This window comes from Emydura macquarii, unplaced genomic scaffold, assembly GCF_026122565.2.
Source record: "Emydura macquarii macquarii isolate MOO-44397 ecotype Brisbane River unplaced genomic scaffold, CSIRO-AGI_Emac_v2 contig_1043, whole genome shotgun sequence".
Classification (NCBI taxonomy): domain Eukaryota; kingdom Metazoa; phylum Chordata; order Testudines; family Chelidae; genus Emydura; species Emydura macquarii.
The window spans coordinates 10,009,843-10,029,901 of NW_027131180.1; the positions used below are offsets into that span (position 1 = coordinate 10,009,843).

At 38.6% G+C, this 20,059-nt stretch overlaps 1 protein-coding gene across 1 annotated transcript in view; it reads right to left on the reverse strand.

Moving 5' to 3' along the window:
* The window catches only part of LOC137150973 (cilia- and flagella-associated protein 47-like), a 286,880-nt gene that overhangs the window by 204,506 nt on the left and 62,315 nt on the right, over window positions 1–20,059 (reverse strand). Inside the window, exon 5 of the mRNA XM_067545102.1 lies at window positions 5,817–5,928. Coding sequence (XP_067401203.1) covers window positions 5,817–5,928 — 112 coding nt within the window. The remainder of the gene's footprint in view (window positions 1–5,816; window positions 5,929–20,059) is intronic.

Consider the following 20,059-nt stretch of genomic DNA (forward strand, 5'->3'; position numbering starts at 1 on the left):
TGAGTACTGAGTGCAGTTCTGGTTGCCCCATCTCAAAAAAGATATGTTAGATTTGGAAAAGGTACAGAGAAGGGCAACAAAAGTGATTAGGGGTGTGGAAGAGTTTCCATAGGAGGAGAGACTAGAAAAACCAGACCTTTCAGCTTGGAAAAGAGATGACTAACGGGGAATATGATAAAGGTCTATAAAATCATGACTGGGAGGGAGAAAGTGAATAGAGAAGTAATATTTATCCCCTTCATGTAACACAAGGACCAGAGGTGACTCAATGAAATTAATAGGCAGAAGGTTTAAAACAAACAAATGAAGAACTACTTCACACAACACACTGTCAAATTGTGAAACTCATTGCCAGGCGATGTTGTGAAGGCTAAAAAAAATGAGATAAGTTCATGGTGGATAGGTCCATCAATGCCTATTAGCCAACATGATCAGGGATATAACCCCATGCTCTGCAGATCACTCAATAATTGCCCTGTTCTGTTCACTCCCTCTGAAGCATCTGGTATTGGGCCACTGTTGGAAGACAGGATGCTGGACTAGATAGACCATTGGTCTGACCCAGTATAGTCATTCTTATGAGTCGTAGGCTGGCTTTAAATTAAGAATAGATACGATGTATATGGCTATGCTTTTGGTCAATGGTGGGGGGGCAAATCCAACTTGTTTTCTGCAGGATGCTGTGAAACCCATTTACAATTAATTTGTATATAGAGAATCTTGACTTAAATAAAGGGGAGTGAAAGTTCCATATTGCTTCTGTAATCTCCAGTGCTAGGCAGCTTCCAATATATGCAAAAAGGGAAATTGAGAGTGTGATGATACTTGTTGTCAGGCTAATGCATAGATGCAGCTCTCACATTCTCCTCTAGTCAAAAAGAAAAAAACTAGGTGGGAAAACCTGCTGACAGATATAATTTGCATGTTATTCAGTGGAATTTCATCAAGTGCTTAAAGTTGTACTATTCAGAATTTGTTATGCTTTATTCTTAGGAAATGAGTTAAAAATGTGACGTTACTATATATATGAGAAAGGGCACATGAGTATGCATTTATTCAGATGACTTCATGGAAAAATGGTGTGCTCTAACCTAAGACTTGTTAGGCTTAGATTCGGTACTCAAACACAGGATGCATGGAAGGGAGTGAGGACTGTGTCTGAGGTCTTACTTTGCTTTGATGAGAGCGATTCCAACTCAGGGTTGAGACAAGATGAGAGCCTTCAGCTGTGGACTGGAGTTGACCTGGTAGAGTGACAGCAGTGAACTGCACAGGATTTGGCAGCAGTGGGATAGATATAATCTGATTGGGTGGTGACCTCAGTAAACAGAGCAGGCCTCAACAGTCATCAGTGAACTGAACCAGACTAAAGACAATAGCAGACCACAGCCATCTCCAGCAGTCAAGTTAAAAAAGAGCTCCCTGCAATTTTTGCCCACTTCACGGAAGTCAGACCAGATTTACTAATGTGATTGAGGTGGATGGGAATGGTGCTTTGAAGAAGAACTGCAGGGTCCCCTGAAAAAAACAACCATTTAATAAGTGAGGTTGTAGAAACTGCCTATGTGTTGTCATTTTGCTCAAATTTCATTTTAAAGTTAAAGAAGACATAAATACCAAATCTTTAGCCAAATACAGAGGCCCTTAAATTAAATTAGAGAGCTCTGCCAGAAGAAGCAGCTGTACCATTCAGAATCATCAAATATGTAGGGTGTCATACAACAACCTCACACAAATAATGTATAGCTACTGAAGGGAAATATTGTTAAGCCAACAAGATATACAAATTATAGCATTCTGACAGTATTAGCGTCCTCTTCATCAACTTATTTACATGGTGTGAGAGCTCCTGTTTTCTTGCAGAATGAGGCTTGATGTGGTCTGGCCTGTTAGGGTAGGCAAATATATTGCCCCCTTCCCAAAATAGGGTCTAGAAGTTCAAGGTAATAACACAAAAATAATTCCCACTCAGTTTACATGCTTCAAAAATACATACAAAAATAAAGGAAGGATGTTAAATAAAATTAGAAAATGGGTTCATTCCCACCCATCCAATTGCAGATCTTATATGCATAGGACACCACTGAATACAACTGTATAATCAAATGCAAGGGAGGGGAAGACAATTGAAAGAAAGAAGGGAAAGAGTACAATTCATGACAAATGAACTGGCAATACTTCAGCTAGTCTGTTTTCTGTATGGTTAGTCTCCCAAGTGCCAATGCTAGCAAAATCACTCTCTCTTTTTGGCTTTTTACTTATAATCTAACAGAAACAGAGCGATCTCCAGAATAAACGCAGCATGTGTTCAGCATGTAAATAAAGATAATCAATGGCAGATTTCCACATGGAGCACATATTTGTTATTAATGTTCGAACAATCTATGTCCTCTCTTCCTCCTCCTCCATATGCTTTTCTTTCCTTTTGCTATTAGTAGGCATGTGTTATAACATTTGTTTATTGGGCTGAAGCAGGTGTTTGTTTTAATGAAGGCAAGTCACTCCATATTCCCCATGGAAAAGTAGCTACATATGTTGGTGACTATAGCATAGAGATGTCAAACATACAGTCCGCAGTTCCACTCAGTTAAGATACACAGTATGGTGTGTGCCACTCATCAAGCTCATCCAAAGACTGAAGTGTAGAATTCTAGACCAATCTTCTACTGCAGCCTGTGATAGGGAAGTTAATGTCCAACTGAAGGTCAGAGAGTGAGATATAGTGAAAGACTAGAGGAAATGGATTCCGATCTTTTGGCCTATTCTGTTGTCAGGGCTTTTGTCACTGTGACAGTGCCTTCACAAAACTCCTTCACCAATAAATTGAGACAGTGTGCAACATGGGAGATGGAAATGAAGCTGCCTGCTGTATCTACTAAGGGGAACCCAGAGTGGACTAAAGGAAATGTAATCAGTGGTGAATGTCCACTAACACAACACTTTAGGGTATGCTGAACCGCAATCTATACTGCTTGGCACAGCCATTCTGGTGAGGAAAAATGTCTCCAACCACTCTGGAGCAGCAATAGCCTCTATCAGTTTCTGGAAGGCCCTGAGAAAAAATGAGCAGATCAAACAACAGCATCTTTGCACAGAGAATCTTCAAATATCAGGGTTGGATGTGTTCCCAATAGTATTCTTGGCCCTTCTGCAACCTTTTTTGCAGGGAAGGAAAACACACTTTAAGGGGAACTTTAATGAAAACACCGTTAATCATTCTGTGCAACACAACTATAACTATTTAATACTTTAGAAAAGAATATTTGGAAATCATTTTATAAAATCTAAACAAAGTTAATCTATTATTTAGGAATGGATCTCTGGAGCCAGAACATTGTATGAACTAGTTATTAAGTCTTATTTCTACATTAAGGCAAGTCTATGACTGAAATTAATTAGAGTATACAATCTTAGCCCAATCTTAGAATGTTTACAAAGAGATCTTTTAAGAAAGATCAAAGTCTGAAAGGACTGACTTTAAAACTGTGTCCCTTTTTAGCACAATAACATTAAAATAGGAACCTGGAAAACACAAAAAATATAATTTTGTCATTGTAATTTCATGTCTAACAAAGTACTCTCACAAAAATGATGTTTGAGTATAAAAGAAAACAACTCCTTTTGCTCAGTATAGCAGTTTATATCATAAGAAGTGCTTCATGTCATGTATAAATTGCAAAATATATTTTAAAATTACATAAAAAAATGACATAAAAGCACATTATCCAAACTCTGCACTGAACCCAGAATTATTAATTTCCTCATGGGCTTTTTAATAGTGCTCTCATTGTAGTATCTTAGTTCATTACATAACTCATTTCAAACATTCAGATCTGCTAGGATCATGCATAAAGCCCCAACAGTCATTACTATTACTTCACAATGGGTTGTGAAATGGCATCATAGGAGTGTGCACACCCAGAGGAAGCAGTGAATCTGTGTTGCCAAAACTGGAAAGAGAAATTTCTATTTACAGTCTCACTTCTGTAACTATGCTTTTCAAACTATATTCAGAAAAGAACTATTCATTACTACAGCATTTTAATGTTATCTACAACTGTTGCTACTTAGTTGATTAACACTAAAGTCAGATCCACTTTTCATAATAATTGTCATTTATTCTTCTAAAGAAAAATCCCTTTCCAAAGGAAAAAATGGGAATTTGGCTCTCTCTGTTCTTCTGCAGGTAACGTAAACAATCAACAGTGTTGGTGTATTACCATAAAATACTAGTATTCAGTACATACTGATACTAAATCAATTGACAGTAAAATTAATTTTAGACATCCAAGTCTTTATCAGCATGAAACAGGACACTTCCCAGTTACCAAAGAAGTAATTAAGCCATTGTGTTTCAATGCAAAGGATTACTAGCACACTCTATTTCTACCCTGCCCTTGAAACAGAAAGAAAAAAAAAACAGACTGAAGAGCAATGGCTCATTCCGTCTTTTATAACTCAGAAGATTGGTGTCTTAGATTATAGGACAAGACCAGACTCTGCTTTTAATTCTTTTGTGTCAGTAATGTTATTATGTCTACATTTGTTCAACTGTCTTTGGAAAATTAGGCTCCAATCCTGCAAACACTTAAGCATGTGGGTAACTAGGTCATTGAATGGTCTCATTCTAGTCAAACTTCAGTGGGACTACTCTTGTGACTAAAATTACACACATGCTAAGTCTTTGCAAGGTGTGGCCCTTAGGCTCCAAACAAAAAAACAATGATAAATAAAATTAAAATGATCAGTCCCAAATACATCAGTTATAACTGGAGAACTAGCAACAATTACAGTTAAAGTTGCACAAGCAGTTCCATTGAAACTCGTTGACTTCAGTCACCATTAGCTTTTTGAAAATGCCAAATATTGGACTAAAATTTTCCAGACCTGGTTCCTGCCTGAAGTGAGTATTTCTGGAAAGTTGGAGCAAAAATGGTTCAGCCATTTTCCAGCTTTTATTGAACATTACGCTAGCATCGACACAGATGGGAGCAATACGTTTAAATTTAGCAGGAAAATAGTTTTCTTAAAAATAACAAGAAACCTACACGTATATATAGTTGATAAGTAAAAAATGCTAGCCTGACTAGCCAGACAAATGGCTGATGTTTCTTCACTTGTAACTGTAGAGAAGAAGAAACAGAGGTGGTCTGCCTCATGTCCCTTATATAATTTGCGATGCTGAATATTTGGTGCCATGAGATGGCTTTTGTGAAAATCCCAGTGGACATGTTTTTCAGTACTAGGCAAAGGTGGCACCCTTCTCAATGGAAGGAATATATCCACATCTCCTTAAAGAACTGTTGTTTTAATGTGCCAAGTAATAAACCTTTCAAACCACACATTGTGTAAGTACAAGAGTTGAATAATGTCAGTATTTCAGTAATTACAGCTGAATATTCAGAAGAGCCATGCCATTGAAATGCAAGTGAGTAATTTAGTCCAAAAATGCATAGAAAGGAATGAATTGCCTTTACATGGCCAAACATCATGATCCTGAGGCATACATTTTTCTATTACATTGAAAATGTGTTCCCTGCACATAAAATATTCAGTGGCATATATACCATGAGACAAGGCTCTATAGAAACCCTTGTCTCATTCAACAAGGTACACAGGCTGAGGAAAGTGTATTCTCTTGATCAGTATACAGTACACAGTACAGACACAGGATATGGACTTATTTAGATTATTCTATTCAAGCTAACTTAAGTAGGGTTTTTGGAGAGAGAGTTTATAGTTTTGTACTTGTTAATTATTATTATAAAAAATAATTATATAAAAACTGAACTTTTGTATTTAACTCTACACTTTACCTTTAAATATTCCTCGTTTCCATGAAGATACATTCACAGTGTATGCAGCTGTGTCATCAGCTTCTACAGTAAGGTTTGGAGTACCAGCCACCATTGGAAGATCTGAAGTCACCTAGAAGATATATTTGATTTGTGTGTGTGTGTAATCTAACTCCACTTCCAAAATAAAATAAAAAACACATCCTTTCTAATAGCTTTGAAAAGTAACATAAGGTACAAAAAATACTCTAAGTAATAATAATTATAATAACAATATCTATTTTTATATAGCACTTTTCATTATTAGATCTCAAAGTGCTTTTCAAAGGAGGTATAAAACCTAGCCCTTCCACACAGTCTTTGGTTGACTGTAAGGTGGAAAGAATATGCACAATACAAGAATTAGTGGCACATACAGAAAGCAACAGCTATATATTCTGGAGCCACTAATTAAGTTACATAGCATTAACTCATTAAGTCAGTCAACGGGACTACTTAAGTAAGGAATTGGGCCCCCAGTATTTTGCATAATTTCGCTGAGAACAAAAATAGGTGTAAAGAACATCTGATACTACTAAATTCACTAAGGGACATATTAAACAGTGTTGGGTTAATAATATTCATTCTGGCAACTTATATATTATGTAAAAATAACCAGTAGTATGTTTTTGATGTTCTATGTCTATAACTTAGATGGAAAGGCAATTCTTTTAATAAGAACTGAAATAGAAGATTTTTTACATCGATATTAACTTTGCAGACCATAATTCTTGTTACAAAAGTACAAGCTCATAGTGACCATATTGCAAAGTCTACTCACAGCCAAGATTCATTGAAAAATGAAGTCTAGTGCTCATAATGGATTTGGAAATTCAAACTTTTATTTTAAATTTACAAAACTCCTTGATTTTCCCTCTAACTATTCTAAAATCTGCTCTTGCTTTCCATTGCACTGTTGCTGGGAGCCAGACTGCCAACATGGTCATAGTAACTGAGGTACATTGGTCGTTACAATGTTAGAAATACCGAGATATGGTAGACAGACTCCAGAAAGTGTGGTTCCACATGTCATGGTTTTCTTCTGCCTGAACTTCTGTACATTTTCTCCCTAGGCTCCCTCTCTTTCCCCTTGCCAAACTAAATCACCTTTTATCAGCTCATAATGTATGAACATACGAAGAGATATATTGGGTCAGACCAACAGTCCATTTAGCTCAGTTTGTGATCTTCCGACAACAGCTGGTGCCAGATGTTTCAGAAGAAATGAACAGAACAGGGCAATTTATCAAATGATCCATCCCCTACTATACTGCGCCAGCTTCTGGCAGTCTGAAGCATACGGACATCCAGACCATGGGGTTGCATCACTGCCCTTCTTGGCTAATAGCCATTGATGGACCTATCCTCCATTAACTTATCTCATTCTTTTTTTAACCCAGTTACACTTTTGGCCTTCAAAACATTCCCTGGCAATGAGTTCCACAGGTTGACTCTGTTGTGTGAAGAAGCACTTCCTTATATTTGTTTTAAACCTGATGCCTATTTATTTAATTGGGTGACTCCTGGTTCTTGTATTATGTGAAGGGGTAAATAACACTTTCTTATTCACTTTCTCCACACCATTCCTGATTTTATATACTTTTATCATTTGTCCCCATAGTCATCTCTTTTCCAAGCTGAAAAGTCCCAGTCTTTTTAATCTCTCCTCATATAGAAGCTGCTCCATACTCTAATAATTTTTGTTGCCCTTCTCTGTACTTTTGCAATTCTAATGCAATTCTAATATAACAACCAGGACTGCACGCCGTATTCAAGATGTGGGTGTACCAGGAATTTATATAGTGGCATTATGATATTTTCTATGTTCTTATCTATGCCTTTCCTAATGGCTCCAAACATTCTGTTACCTTTTTTGATTACCATTGCACAGTGAGCAGGTGTTTTCAGAGAACTATCCACAACTCCAAGATTTCTTTCTTGAGTGATATCAGCTACTTTAGACCCCATCACTTTTTGATATATTTGAGACTATGTTTTCCAATGTACATTACATTACATTTATCAACATTGAATTACATCTGCCATTTTGTTGTCCAGATACCCAGTTTTGTGATACTTTGTAATTCCTCGCAGTCAGCTTCAGACTTAACTATCTTAAGTGATTTTGTATCATTTGCAAACTATGACATCTCACTGTTCACCCCTTTTTCCAGATCATTTGTGCATATATTTAACCATGCTGGTCCCAGTACTAATCCTTAGGGAACCTGCTATGTACCTCTCTCCACTGTAAAAACTTACCATTCATTTCTACCCTTTGTTCTTACCTTTTAACAGTTACTGAATGATGGGAGGACATTCCCTCTGATTCCATGACTGCCTACTTTGTTTAGAGCCTTTGATGAGGGACCTTGTAAAAGGCTTCCAGAAAGTCCAACTACACTATATCCACTGAATCACCCTTGTCCACCTATTTGTTGACTTCCCCAAAGAATTCTAACGGATTGGTGAGGCATGATTTTCCTTTACAAAAGCCTTGTTGACTCTTCCCCCAACAAATCATAGTATTCACTGATAATTATCTTCTTTACTATAGTTTCAACCAATTTGCCTGGTACTGAAGTTAGGCTTTACCAGCCTGTAATTGTCAGGATCACCTCTGGATCCTTTTTTAAAAATTGGTGTCACAGTAACTATGCTCCAGTACAGAGGCTGATTCAAACAATAGATTACATAGCAGAGTTACTAGTTCTGCACTTTCATGTTTGAGTTCCTTCAGAGCTCTTGGGTGAATACACAATCTTGTCTTGGTGACTTATTACTGTTCAATTTATCAATATGTTCCAAAACCACCTCTATTGACACCTCAGTCTGGGACAGTTTCTGAGATTTGTCACCAAAAAAGAATGGCTCAGGTGTAGGAATCTCCCTCATATCCTCTGCAGTGAAGACCAATGCAAAGCATTCATTTGTCTGCAATGGCCTTGGCTTCCTGGATGGCTCCTTGAGCACCTCAATCGTACAGTAGCCTTATTGATTGTTTGGCAGGTTCCTACTTCTGATATACTTTCAAATAAATTATTGTTAGTTTTTGTGTCTTTTGTCAGTTGCTCTTCAAATTCTACCTAATTATACTTTTACACTTGACTTGCCAGAATTTATATACCTTTCTATTTTCCTCAGTAGGATTTGACTTCCAATTATTAAGATGTCTTTTTGTCTCAGACCATCTCTTTTACTCTGCTATTTAGCCATGGTGGAATTTGTTTGGTCTTCTTACTATTTTTTTTATTTGAGGTATACTTATAATTTGAGCCTCTACTGTGGTGTTTTTAAAGTTTCCATTCAGTTTACAGTCATTTCACTCTTATAACTGCCCTTTTAATTACCATTTGACTAGCTTCATCATTTTTGTGTAGTTCCCCTATTTGAAGTTAAATGTTAAATGTGGTGGGTTTCTCTAGTATTTCCCCACACACAGATATTTTTTTCTCTTTCCCATTCATTTAACCACTTTACATTTCTCCTGCAGTCCTTTCACTAGCTCTGTATAAAGTTCAAACTCTTCTTTCCTCAATTTTAAATCGTTGTATGGGCGAAATCCTACAGTTCTTCTTCCATTGCTCTCCACTTCTGCCCCAGTGCTCAAATCTTATAAATGAAATATAAGTGTCTCACACTGAGACAAATCCTGGCTGCACTTAAGTCAATGGGAGTTTTGACGTTGACTTCAATGGGGTCAAGATTTTACCCAGGGTCTTTAATTATTTTTACCCCTCATCATTTCCTCTATCTGTTGTTTATGTTTGTTTGATACAGACTAAGATTTTGAAGGGAGCATCAGAGCCTCTTTTAAAATCTCTGTAAAATGTACTGCAGAATTATGGCACTGTATAAATACTTAATAAATTATATAGTAAAATGATGAAATAGGTTTTTTTAGATGGGTTTTGAGCTAAACCAATATTCCAGTCAGAAAGGCTCGATGGTATTTCTTCCAGCTCTGTTAATTATTTCAATGATGATTGAACCCAGCTTTTCAAGCACCCAGATAGAAGACTTTTCATATTCAGCAAAGGTTATTGTTGCAATAGTAAAATCATTAGCAGCTTGGATCAATTTTTGCCTCCCAATAGTTAGCTTTTCCTTTCTAGTACATAAGCTTTGTTTATATTTTCTGAAGAAAACAACAAGTCTAGGGTTATATTGCTAGTTATCTTGCTTCTGGCTTTTGTCACTAGAGCCATTGATTAGTCTTTCCATTATTCTTCTGTATAGCATTTGTGTTCATATAATCCTTGTCAGATCAATCCAAGAATGTGACGCTATTTACAATGAGGACAGGTAGAAAAGCAAGCTACATAATTCTGGTGATCAGTAGTAATGAAAATTTGAAAAGCCACTGAGAATAGAACTTTGAAAGCCATAAAAACATGAATTATGTGTTTTTTTACTCAGAGATTTTTTACATTTTTACTCTGTCAACATTCACATTATTTAAATAATGTTTAGGTTGTGCCACAAAGTAACAAATGCAAAGAAATTGAAGGCTAACCACACTTCTTCTATTATGCAAATAGTGAATCAGACATTGTAAATTTTATTTACATATTCAGTGTACTTGGTACTATCCTACTGAAGCCAACAGGATTAGCAGATATTCAGTGCCTTCAAAAGTAAGGCTACTTTTATTTAGGTCCAAACAATGGATTCAGGAGCATAACTTTGACAACCAGGTTTTGAAAACTGTGAGTTATACATTTAAATCAATCTTTCTTTAAGGAAATATCTTTGATTTCCAATAATCTATTATGGATTATTTTCAATAACATATTTCAAATGGACACAATTCCTTCCAAATTCCCACGGTGTACAGGGTGAGTATGCACGCTGAATTATCATTTAGGATGGTGCCGCTACTCCTCTGGCATTCTTGGCCAATGAGGAGGGGTTTATCTGGCAGGGCTATAGCCCTACAACCTTCTTTTCCTGCCCCATCTCTTTCAAGGCAACTTTTACGCCCCAGGGCACTGGAAGGGTTCAACCCTTATGCATGACAATTAGCATCCTGTCCTTATGGGCATGCACATGCACATATGTGCACACACTCACTTTTAAAATCCCACCATTTTATCTTTAAAGTTTTCCTTGCTTGAATCTATGCTTAATCAAATGATTCTTTTTCAGTGATCATTAATGATCTGGAGGATGGGGTAGATTGCACCCTCAGCAAGTTTGCAGCTGACACTAAGCTAGGGGGAGTGGTAGATACCCTGGAAGATAGGGATAGGATACAGAGTGACCTAGACAAATTGGAGGATTGGGCCAAAAGAAATCTGATGAGGTTCAACAAGTACAAGTGCAGAGTCCTGCACTTAGGACGGAAGAATCCCATGAACTGCTACAGATGGGGTCAGATGGGCTAGGCAGCAGTTCTGCAGAAAAGGACCTGGGGGTTACAGTGGATAAGAAGCTGGATATGAGTCAGCAGTGTGCCCTGGTTGTCAAGAAGGTTAATTGGGCTGTGTTAGTAGGAGCATTGCCAGCAGATCGAGGGAAATGATTAATCCCCTCTATTTCGCATTGGAGAGGCCGCATTTGGAGTATTGTGTCCAGTTTTGGGTCCCCCACTACAAAAAGGATGTGGAAAAGTTGGAGAGAGTCCAGCGGAGGGCAAACAAAATGATTAGGGGGGTGGGTCACAGGACTTATGAGGAGAGGCCGAGGGAACTAGGCTTGTTTAGTCTGCAAATGAGAAAAATGAGGAGGGATTTGTTAGCAGCCTTTAACTAGCTGAAAGGCGGTTCCAGGGAGGATGGAGCTAGGCTATTCTCAAAGGTAGTAGACAACAGAACAAGGAGCAGTGGTCTCAAGTTGCAGTGGGGGAGGTCTATGTTGGATATTAGGAAAAGTTTTTCACTAGGAGCGTGGTGAAGCACTGGAATGGGTCACCTAGGGAGGTGGTGGAATCTCCATCTTTAGAGGTTTTTAAGCTGCGGCTTGACAAAGCCCTGGCTGGGATGATTTAGTTGAGTTTAGTCATGCTTTGAGCAGGGGTTGGACTAGATGGCCAGTTCTTCGGAAGTGGAGATGAGCAGGAAGAGCTCATACTCAGACATGCTAGAATTGTTACCCTCTTTGTGCTTCACTATGCAAATGGGAGTGTACCTTAGAGAGGAAGAGGGACTTCTCTGCCTCCTATTGGCCAGCTGGAGGAGATTGATTGGCTTTCACAAGCTCCCTTAATTTAAAGCCTTCCCAAGTATCTGGGGGCCAATCTTGCCACTACTGATGTCCTGCCCTCCCCTCCCTATGTTTGAGGTATAATGACCTCCCTTTCCAGGATGCCATGGGTCTGATCAATTGACTGTTTTGGTATCAGGAAGGAATTTTTTCCTATTGCGACAAATTGGCAGGGATCCAGAGGACTTTCCACCTTCCTTGCAGCATGATGGAAGCACAATTTAGGTTTAAAAGAGTAAAAATAGGAATTTTACAGTTGGGAGGTTGTATAGGAATGTTTAATTAGTTGAAACTTGTGGCCAGTAGCCAGTGCAAATAAAGGCTAAAAGACCAACTCCCAGAGATAAATGAGACCCGGAGTGTGGCTGGTAGACTGATTACCTGTAAGGAGAAAGGGAGACCTGAAGTCTTGCAGACTGAGGTCCACTATGGCATAGTTTCTCAACCTGTGGTACACGTACCCCTGGGGGTATGCGAGACACAGGCAGTGGGTACCCAGGGAAAAATAGAGTGAAGAGGAGGCGGGTGGCAGCTGCTGACTTCTGGGAAAGCCAGATGGTAGCAGCCCGCTTCCCACCTGGTTCCAGCTCCCAGCTGGGAGGTGTGCAGCAGCCCCTCACTTCTGAGGAAGACGGGAGCAGCCACCTGCTTCCCGCCCAGTCACAGCTCCCAGCTGGGAGGCGGGCGGCAGCTGCCACAGTCCCAGGAAGCTGGACTGCAGCCACCTGCTTCCCACCCGGTCCCAGCTGGGAGGCAGGCAGCAGCCACCAGTTCTTGGGGGAGATGGGCGGCAGCTGCCCACACTTCCTGCCAGGCCCCAGCTCTGAGCTGGGAGGTGGGCGGCAGCCCCCAGCTTCTGGGGAAGGTGGGCAATAGCCCCCTGCTTCCTTCCGGGTCCCAGCTCCCAGGTGAGAGCCCGGTGACAGCCTCCTGCATCTTGCGAGCTGAGCTCGCAGCTGGGTGGCAGCCACCTGCGCCCCAGCTCCAAGCTGAGGGACAGCCTCCAGTGCCCCGGCTTGAAATGGGCAGCAGCCACCTGCCCATATCCCTGGGTCCAGCTGGCACGGAAGCCTCCTCTGCCCCAGCTCGGATTGGGTAGCAGTCACCCACCTCCTGGGCTGGCAGCCAGGCGACAGCCACCTGCAACTAGCCCAGGTGGCAGCTCCTCTCCCTGGCTCAAAGTCCAGTGCCCAGAAACCTTGTCAATTGACAACTAGGACAGCCCCAGATTTTACCAGTTACCCTCTTTTCCTGTCTCTCTCTCTCACCCCTTCCTCCTCTCAAATCTATGGCAAAAAATTTGGTGCGGTGTTTTATATTCCCCAGCTTTGGCATGCCGCTCAGAGCCTCCTAGCTTTGGCCAACATCACCTTTAGCCCAGGTACATTCTTGAGTTGTACACCCCTATTGTAAAGGTGGTAACCCTACCCACACTAGATCTGACATCCATTGTATCACGGCCTTATATTCTCAGTCCTTCTTCCAACATATGGCTCACATGAGTCTGTAAATATAAAATCCTATGGAAAATTGAGTGTTGGGGTTCTTATTAAAATTTTCAGAAGTTAGGGGGTACTTGCTACTTAAAAGGTTGAGAAACACTGAACTATGGTACACTCCACTCTCCTCATAAGGGGTAGGGCAAGGGCAAGAAGATTCAGAAGTATGCTGAGTCTGAGGGGCTCAGCTAAAGAGGACTCATCCCAAGTTACTGGTTACATGGTATAAGTCGTGAAATCCTACACAGGACCCAATTAAATGCTGGCATGTGAGAGGGGGGTGAGCAGATAAAATGGGGTGGGAGCACTAAATTAATAAAGTGGTGTTCTACTGCTTAACTCCCTCCCTGTGACTGTCTTTCATTCACCTAAGTGTTCAAGCCAACTATTTAAGATCTGTCCTTATCCTCAGTGGATGGTGGATCAAATGCCACCTGAAATTGGCATGTCCTCTATTTATCCTCTAATTTTAAATTTACTTTTAAAGTTGCACTTAACTGTTATCTACTCACTCAGTCTTCCATCAGCCTCATCTTCTATAACATCCTGTAGTTTAAATAAAACTGGGCTCAGCTCTCCCATTCCAGTTCAGGTGGGCTCTAGTTTGCTGTAATGAGGAAACTCAGGCTGCCCCAAGAGATATAAAGGAGAATTCAGAATCCTGAGGGAGATCTTAGAGGGAGAATTAAGATCCCAGTGTCTAGAAAGGAAGAGAGCCCAGACTCCTGAGTGTAAAGAGAGCTCAGAGGAAGAGCAGAGCTCAGCTAAGAGCTTCAGGGGAGGGAAACCCCTGAAGAAAGTAGCGGTTCCCTGGTTGAACAGTGGAGCCAGATCAGACTGGTGAAGGCAGGCACCTACAAATAGCCACAGGTCAGAAAGCCATGGTTAGAGAGGGTTGAAGAGCTGAAGACTAAAAGCAGCAGAGGGAGATGCCCGCTAGCTCTTTGAGCTGAAGACCTGAAGCCGGAAAGCCAGAAAGGGCTGAAAGTTGGGAAATGAAAATGGAGGGGTGAGCCCCCTGATGTCTCTACACAAGAGGTGACACCGTTCCTGTGAATGAAACAGGATGAAACACACTCCAGCTAGAGGGGATGAACTGAAGCATGGTGAGAGACACCAGAGCCATTCCTGAGAGCTGAGCTGAGGCATGGTGAGATACACCAAAGCTGTACTTGATGTTGGACTGTTGAGATTAATATACTTTTTGGATTGTGCTGGGAAGATTCTGATTTATGGAAATGGAGCCTTTGGTAATAAATCGACCCCATGAAAGGGCAAGTGATATGCTCCAGAGGATGTTCTAAGTTTATTTGAGGAATCAAAAGGGAAACTGAGGTAAGGGACCACTTGCAGGACTTCCCAGAGGCCACTGTAACATGCCCTAATACAATTACTATGAAACTCACTGATACGCTCATCAACTTCTGCCATATATCCTACAAATTCAAATACCAGCCATCTACCATCAATGAACCGCTTCTACTCATTTATCTTTGTAAGCACTTTTACCTGTCTCTTTCAGCTATTCATTCCTTCAGAGGCCTAATTTCCAAACAATGCTCACAACAAAATTATCTCTTATATCAGAAACCTTGACAACCATAAACATACCACAGACATCAATTACACTTTTTTTCTCCCACTCTATTCAGTAAATTGTTTGCTCTGCTGCTCAGATGCCTAACTGACTCAGCAAGTACAATAATGACGCACATTCTGAATAAAGTTTTTTAAAGCACTTGATTCACTCAGTATCTTACTCTCTACTGGACTCTCACAGCTTTAGTTAGCACTTTGTTTTAAATCTTGTATTATGTATCCAAGAACAATCAGAATGTGAACAGGATTATAGAGTGTTAGTCTGGAACAAAATTCAGTTATTTAAGATTTTGATAAGAATCATTTCTTGCTACTACTTTGGACTGAAACTTGATGAGAAAGTTAAAATTTGTAAGTGTACATGTTAGACAAACCAGCTGGGAATGCTTTTGGGTCAGTTGCTTTCAGCACTGACAGGCAGAAACATCAATTAAGTTGTCGCCAAAGTTCCATCCTAATAATATTTTCATCCAAAAATGTTTTAAATTATTTATATTGTGGTAGCATGTAGAAGCCACCAATCAAGGACCATGGCCTCACTGTGCTAAGCACTTATACATACACACAACAATAGGATAGTCCTTGTCCCCCAAAAAATGTACAAAAATGTCAGTGTTTTAGAAAGGTAGATATTATTATACCCATTTTACAGATAAAAAAAATAAGGATTGGAGATATAAGTTGTTTGTCCAGGGTCACAAAGCAAACGTGTAGCAGACATCGGTATAAAACCCAAGCATCCCAACTCCTAGTTCTCTCTTCTTCCATGAAGCCTCTTTTAGCATGGTGTCCCATCCTGTCTCTAACAAATTCCACAGCTGAAGTTTGCATAACATTCAAAAATAGACAGGAATATTAAAGTGAGTGCAATAAAAATAAACATATCCAAAATAGTATTAATATCAGGAAGAATCATTATAATTACCTTTTCTGAATTATTTGACCTATCAGTCTGAAATGCTTAGTATCTGTATTGCAACACTTCATACAGGGAGAATAAGATAAGAAATTACTCAAAGACAACTGCTCTCAAAAGATCAAAAGATGAATCATCTGATGTGTCAGTCCAGTGTTGTCTTATCCATTAATAGAAGGAAAACTAAATTGCAGATTTGCAAGTCTCTCTGACATTCAAGGCCACAACCTTGAGAGAAGATAAACAACTTAGTAAGAGAGGACCTCTATGAACTATGCAGTCATTCAGGGGTTAAAACCATAAAATTGTCACTTTCATCTTAGTCACTCTCTGTTAGTCAGTCTACCACCTTTAAATAATACTAAATTCACTTTTTCCTAGAGTCTTTTTATGTATGAATTTTATTTTTAGGAGTTTGTCAATGGTACCCAGACCATTGAATTGGTGCTCTTATTTAATTTGTATAATTCTAAATAACACAGAAAAATACAGACAAACAATATAAATACTGTATAATCCCAATTCCAGTAGAATGTGTAACTTTTTTAAAAACAAAAATCAGTAAAATGGGAGTTGATGGTACAGTAGGCTAATAGAGTTGCCTTTTACTTTTTAATATCAGTGTTCAAATTCCAACTTAAGTTTTGAATGAAAATAAGATGAATTCTTATTTTGTTGCATGAAGCACACATGATCATTACATAAAATATAGTATGAAGTAATTTGGTAAGATTGGTGTTTTTTTCTCAAGAAAGCCCACAAATGAAGAGGGGATAGGACTACGGTACAACGATAGAGCTGTGCAGAAAAGCTTTAAGAACACTTCTTTTATTATAGCCTGACTCCATACACTGTTACTAGCCCTTCATGTTCATTAACATAACTAGATGCTTTACTTACATAGGTTGTGTTAGGAATACAGTCTATGTTGTAATTAAGAAAGAGCAGGGCTGCTCTTGTTGCTCTAATATTTAGTATGCAATCATCGCAATTAGATCATGGAAGCAGTGCTGTCTTACAGTATCTGCAAATATATCCCTCTGTTTTTCCAAGCCCACAAAATTTATGTTCAGTATCCTCATGATTGTTCATAATATAAGAACTATGAAATACCAGAGTTAAACAAAAATTGGAAGACTATTCTAACAGTTAACATGGTACCCCTGTGAAAGACTTTTGACAGTCCACAGTATTATATAACTAACGATTTTGTAAAATGAGAGGAAAAAGGGGCCTGATTCTCCAAGCGTCCAGCACCTTGAGTCATCATTTATACCTACCTGTACAAACTGAGTACAAAGCAGGTAAAAATACTACGAGATCAAAATTTTCCATTCAGTTTTAGCGGTGGCAGCATTTTACATTCACTTTGCAAAAATGCAAATGAACATCCAGAGTGGGAGGCAGTGGAGAACCAGGCCCCAAAACAACATGAAGAAATTACATTATTAACAGAGCTGAGTTGCCATCAAATAAGTGATTTACTTTTATCTGATAGTAAATAAAGCCAGACAGATAAGTGAATGTATAATGACACTTATGTGAACACAGTTAAACTCAAATATCCCAACCCCAATTGTCCAGAATGCTATTTTTTTTTAATTTCAGGTATATCTAAGCCATTAAAGTAATAGTTACTTATAGTTACCTTTATTATGAAGTTATTTAAATATATTCAATCCTAATTTTTGTGAAATATCACATAACAGCTGTCACTCTCTTCAGCAAGTTTTTCCTTGAATTTAAACATCAGAGAGAGATTACAGCCAATTATCTCATTCAGGATTTAATAAAATAAGAGAACATATTAAACTATGTTGGAAAAGACAACAATTCTATTTATAGCTGAATAAGGGATAAATATTTAACTAATTTATGTCTTACAGCTAAAGTATATGTAAACAAAAAGAACATGATATAAACCTATTATTTCAGTTGTTCATTAGCAATTTTTTTTAAAAATCCACAATTTATTCAGTCATTCATCAAAGCTCCATTTACTCAAAACTGCAATCCTTTCCTTTACCTTAAAAGTGGAGTCCAGTGTACAGTTTAATGCCCCAATAAGGATACTAAATTAAAAATAAATGCATCCATAAATTGGCTCTTCCAAATGGCTTTGGGGATTATTTCTGTTCTTTTCACAAGAATTCAAGATAGCTGAAGGTAAAAGGTCTGTGTATATTTGTATTATAAACTGTGTTTCTCTGTTTTAGAAAAAGTATCAGTTGGTGTGCCACCCTTCCTTTGAAAAGGCCCTTTTATTGCAACTTAGTTTAAGATTCTGAAGCAACAAATAAAATAATATATTTTGTGTGTGTATATATGCCATTTTATTGTTCCATTTTATGCAGATAATATTCATGATTTATTAATATTTCAGCTCTTTCCTTCCCCCAACATTTAGATTTTTAATATTTGGAGTAATACTAATAGTAATAGTAATAGCTACATGTAACACTTCCAAATCAATATTTTAAATATGAACACAATAAAACTAATATCATAGTTCAGAATTCTGAATTCTAGAATTATACATTGCTGCAGGTTGAAACTCATTTTTTGATGCCAGCATACCCAGCCGAGGAGAGAACACTGAATGAACTAGCTCAATATGTGGAGAAGAAAGACGAAGGAAATAGGATGACCACACTGACAAACTGAGGCAAGTCTACCGTTCAGAGCTGATTTGGGGTTTCATGAAGGTGACATAATTTTCGTTAAAAAAGGCCTCTAGCCCTTTCCTTTGCAGAGAGAGCCACAAAAATTCCAACCAGTGCAAACCAATTGCAATGGCTGAATGGAACAAGCAGCTGGATTCCACTTCTAGAGCAGGAGGCTGGTGGGGACAGAGAGAGTCCATCTCACACAGACACTTATCTATGCACTAGTAGCTGCAAGGTAATTTGTAAAGTTGTGTGTAAAAAAGCCAAAAATGGAGTATCTTGTTTCCATGCGATGCGCTGTAGTGAGCAATGTTGCTGTTTGTACATGCTCCCCAAAGTTTGTGCATAGAGCTGCCCCTTGGCTGGAGGCACAACCAGCTCTGTTATCCCACACAGCTGTTATTCCCTTCTTCTCTGATCAATTCTCACATTCCAACTGCCACAGAACTTTTGAGAACCAACATTCCACCCAGCTCTCGTAGGGCCTCTATGATTGAACCTGCTGATATGCTAAACAAAAAGAGCTCTCAACCATACTCATAGGTAGTTTCATTGCTTCACACTGAGTCACAGACATCCTACGCTTCTGAGTGACACATGGATGAGTGACAATTCTAGAAGATTTGTGTTGGTTTGTGCGGGTGATGAATGAGGGGTGTGTGTATTTGATGTTATTGTGGGTAGTTGCTTTAACAGGGCCAGTTTCATAAAGCTGAAAATAATTATGAACTAAATCAGCTGGAAGGAAGAATTTAATTATAAAAAATATGAATGATAATTGGGAATCATTTAAGAACACCTTAGTAGATACCCCAAAAGTCATAATCCCACAATTGAGGAAGAAGGCCATGCTGGTTAAAAAAACAACCTGGTTTAGAGTAGAAATGAAGGTAGTTGTAAAAATGAAAAATATAATAAACAACAAATGGAAGAAAGGGGAAGTTGATAGTAATAACATAAATCAAAAGTTAAGTATTGTAGAAAATTGATAAGGGAAGCCAAGAGACATAAGGGGAAATTTATACCAACAAACTTAAGGACAATAAGGTGTTTTAAAAAAATATATTAGGAACAAAAAGAATTTAAAAAATGGTACTGGTCCATTACTAGATGGAAATGGTGAAATTATCAATAATAATGCACAAAAAGCAAAAGTGTTCAATAAATATCTGTTCCATATTTGGTGAAAAAACATATGATATAGTCTCATTATATGATGACAATAATACTCTTTCCATTCCACTTGCATCTTTGTAGGATGTTAAACAGATGCTACTACATTTAGACATTTTAAAATCAACAAGTCCAGACAACTTGCATCCAATAATTTTCAAAGATATG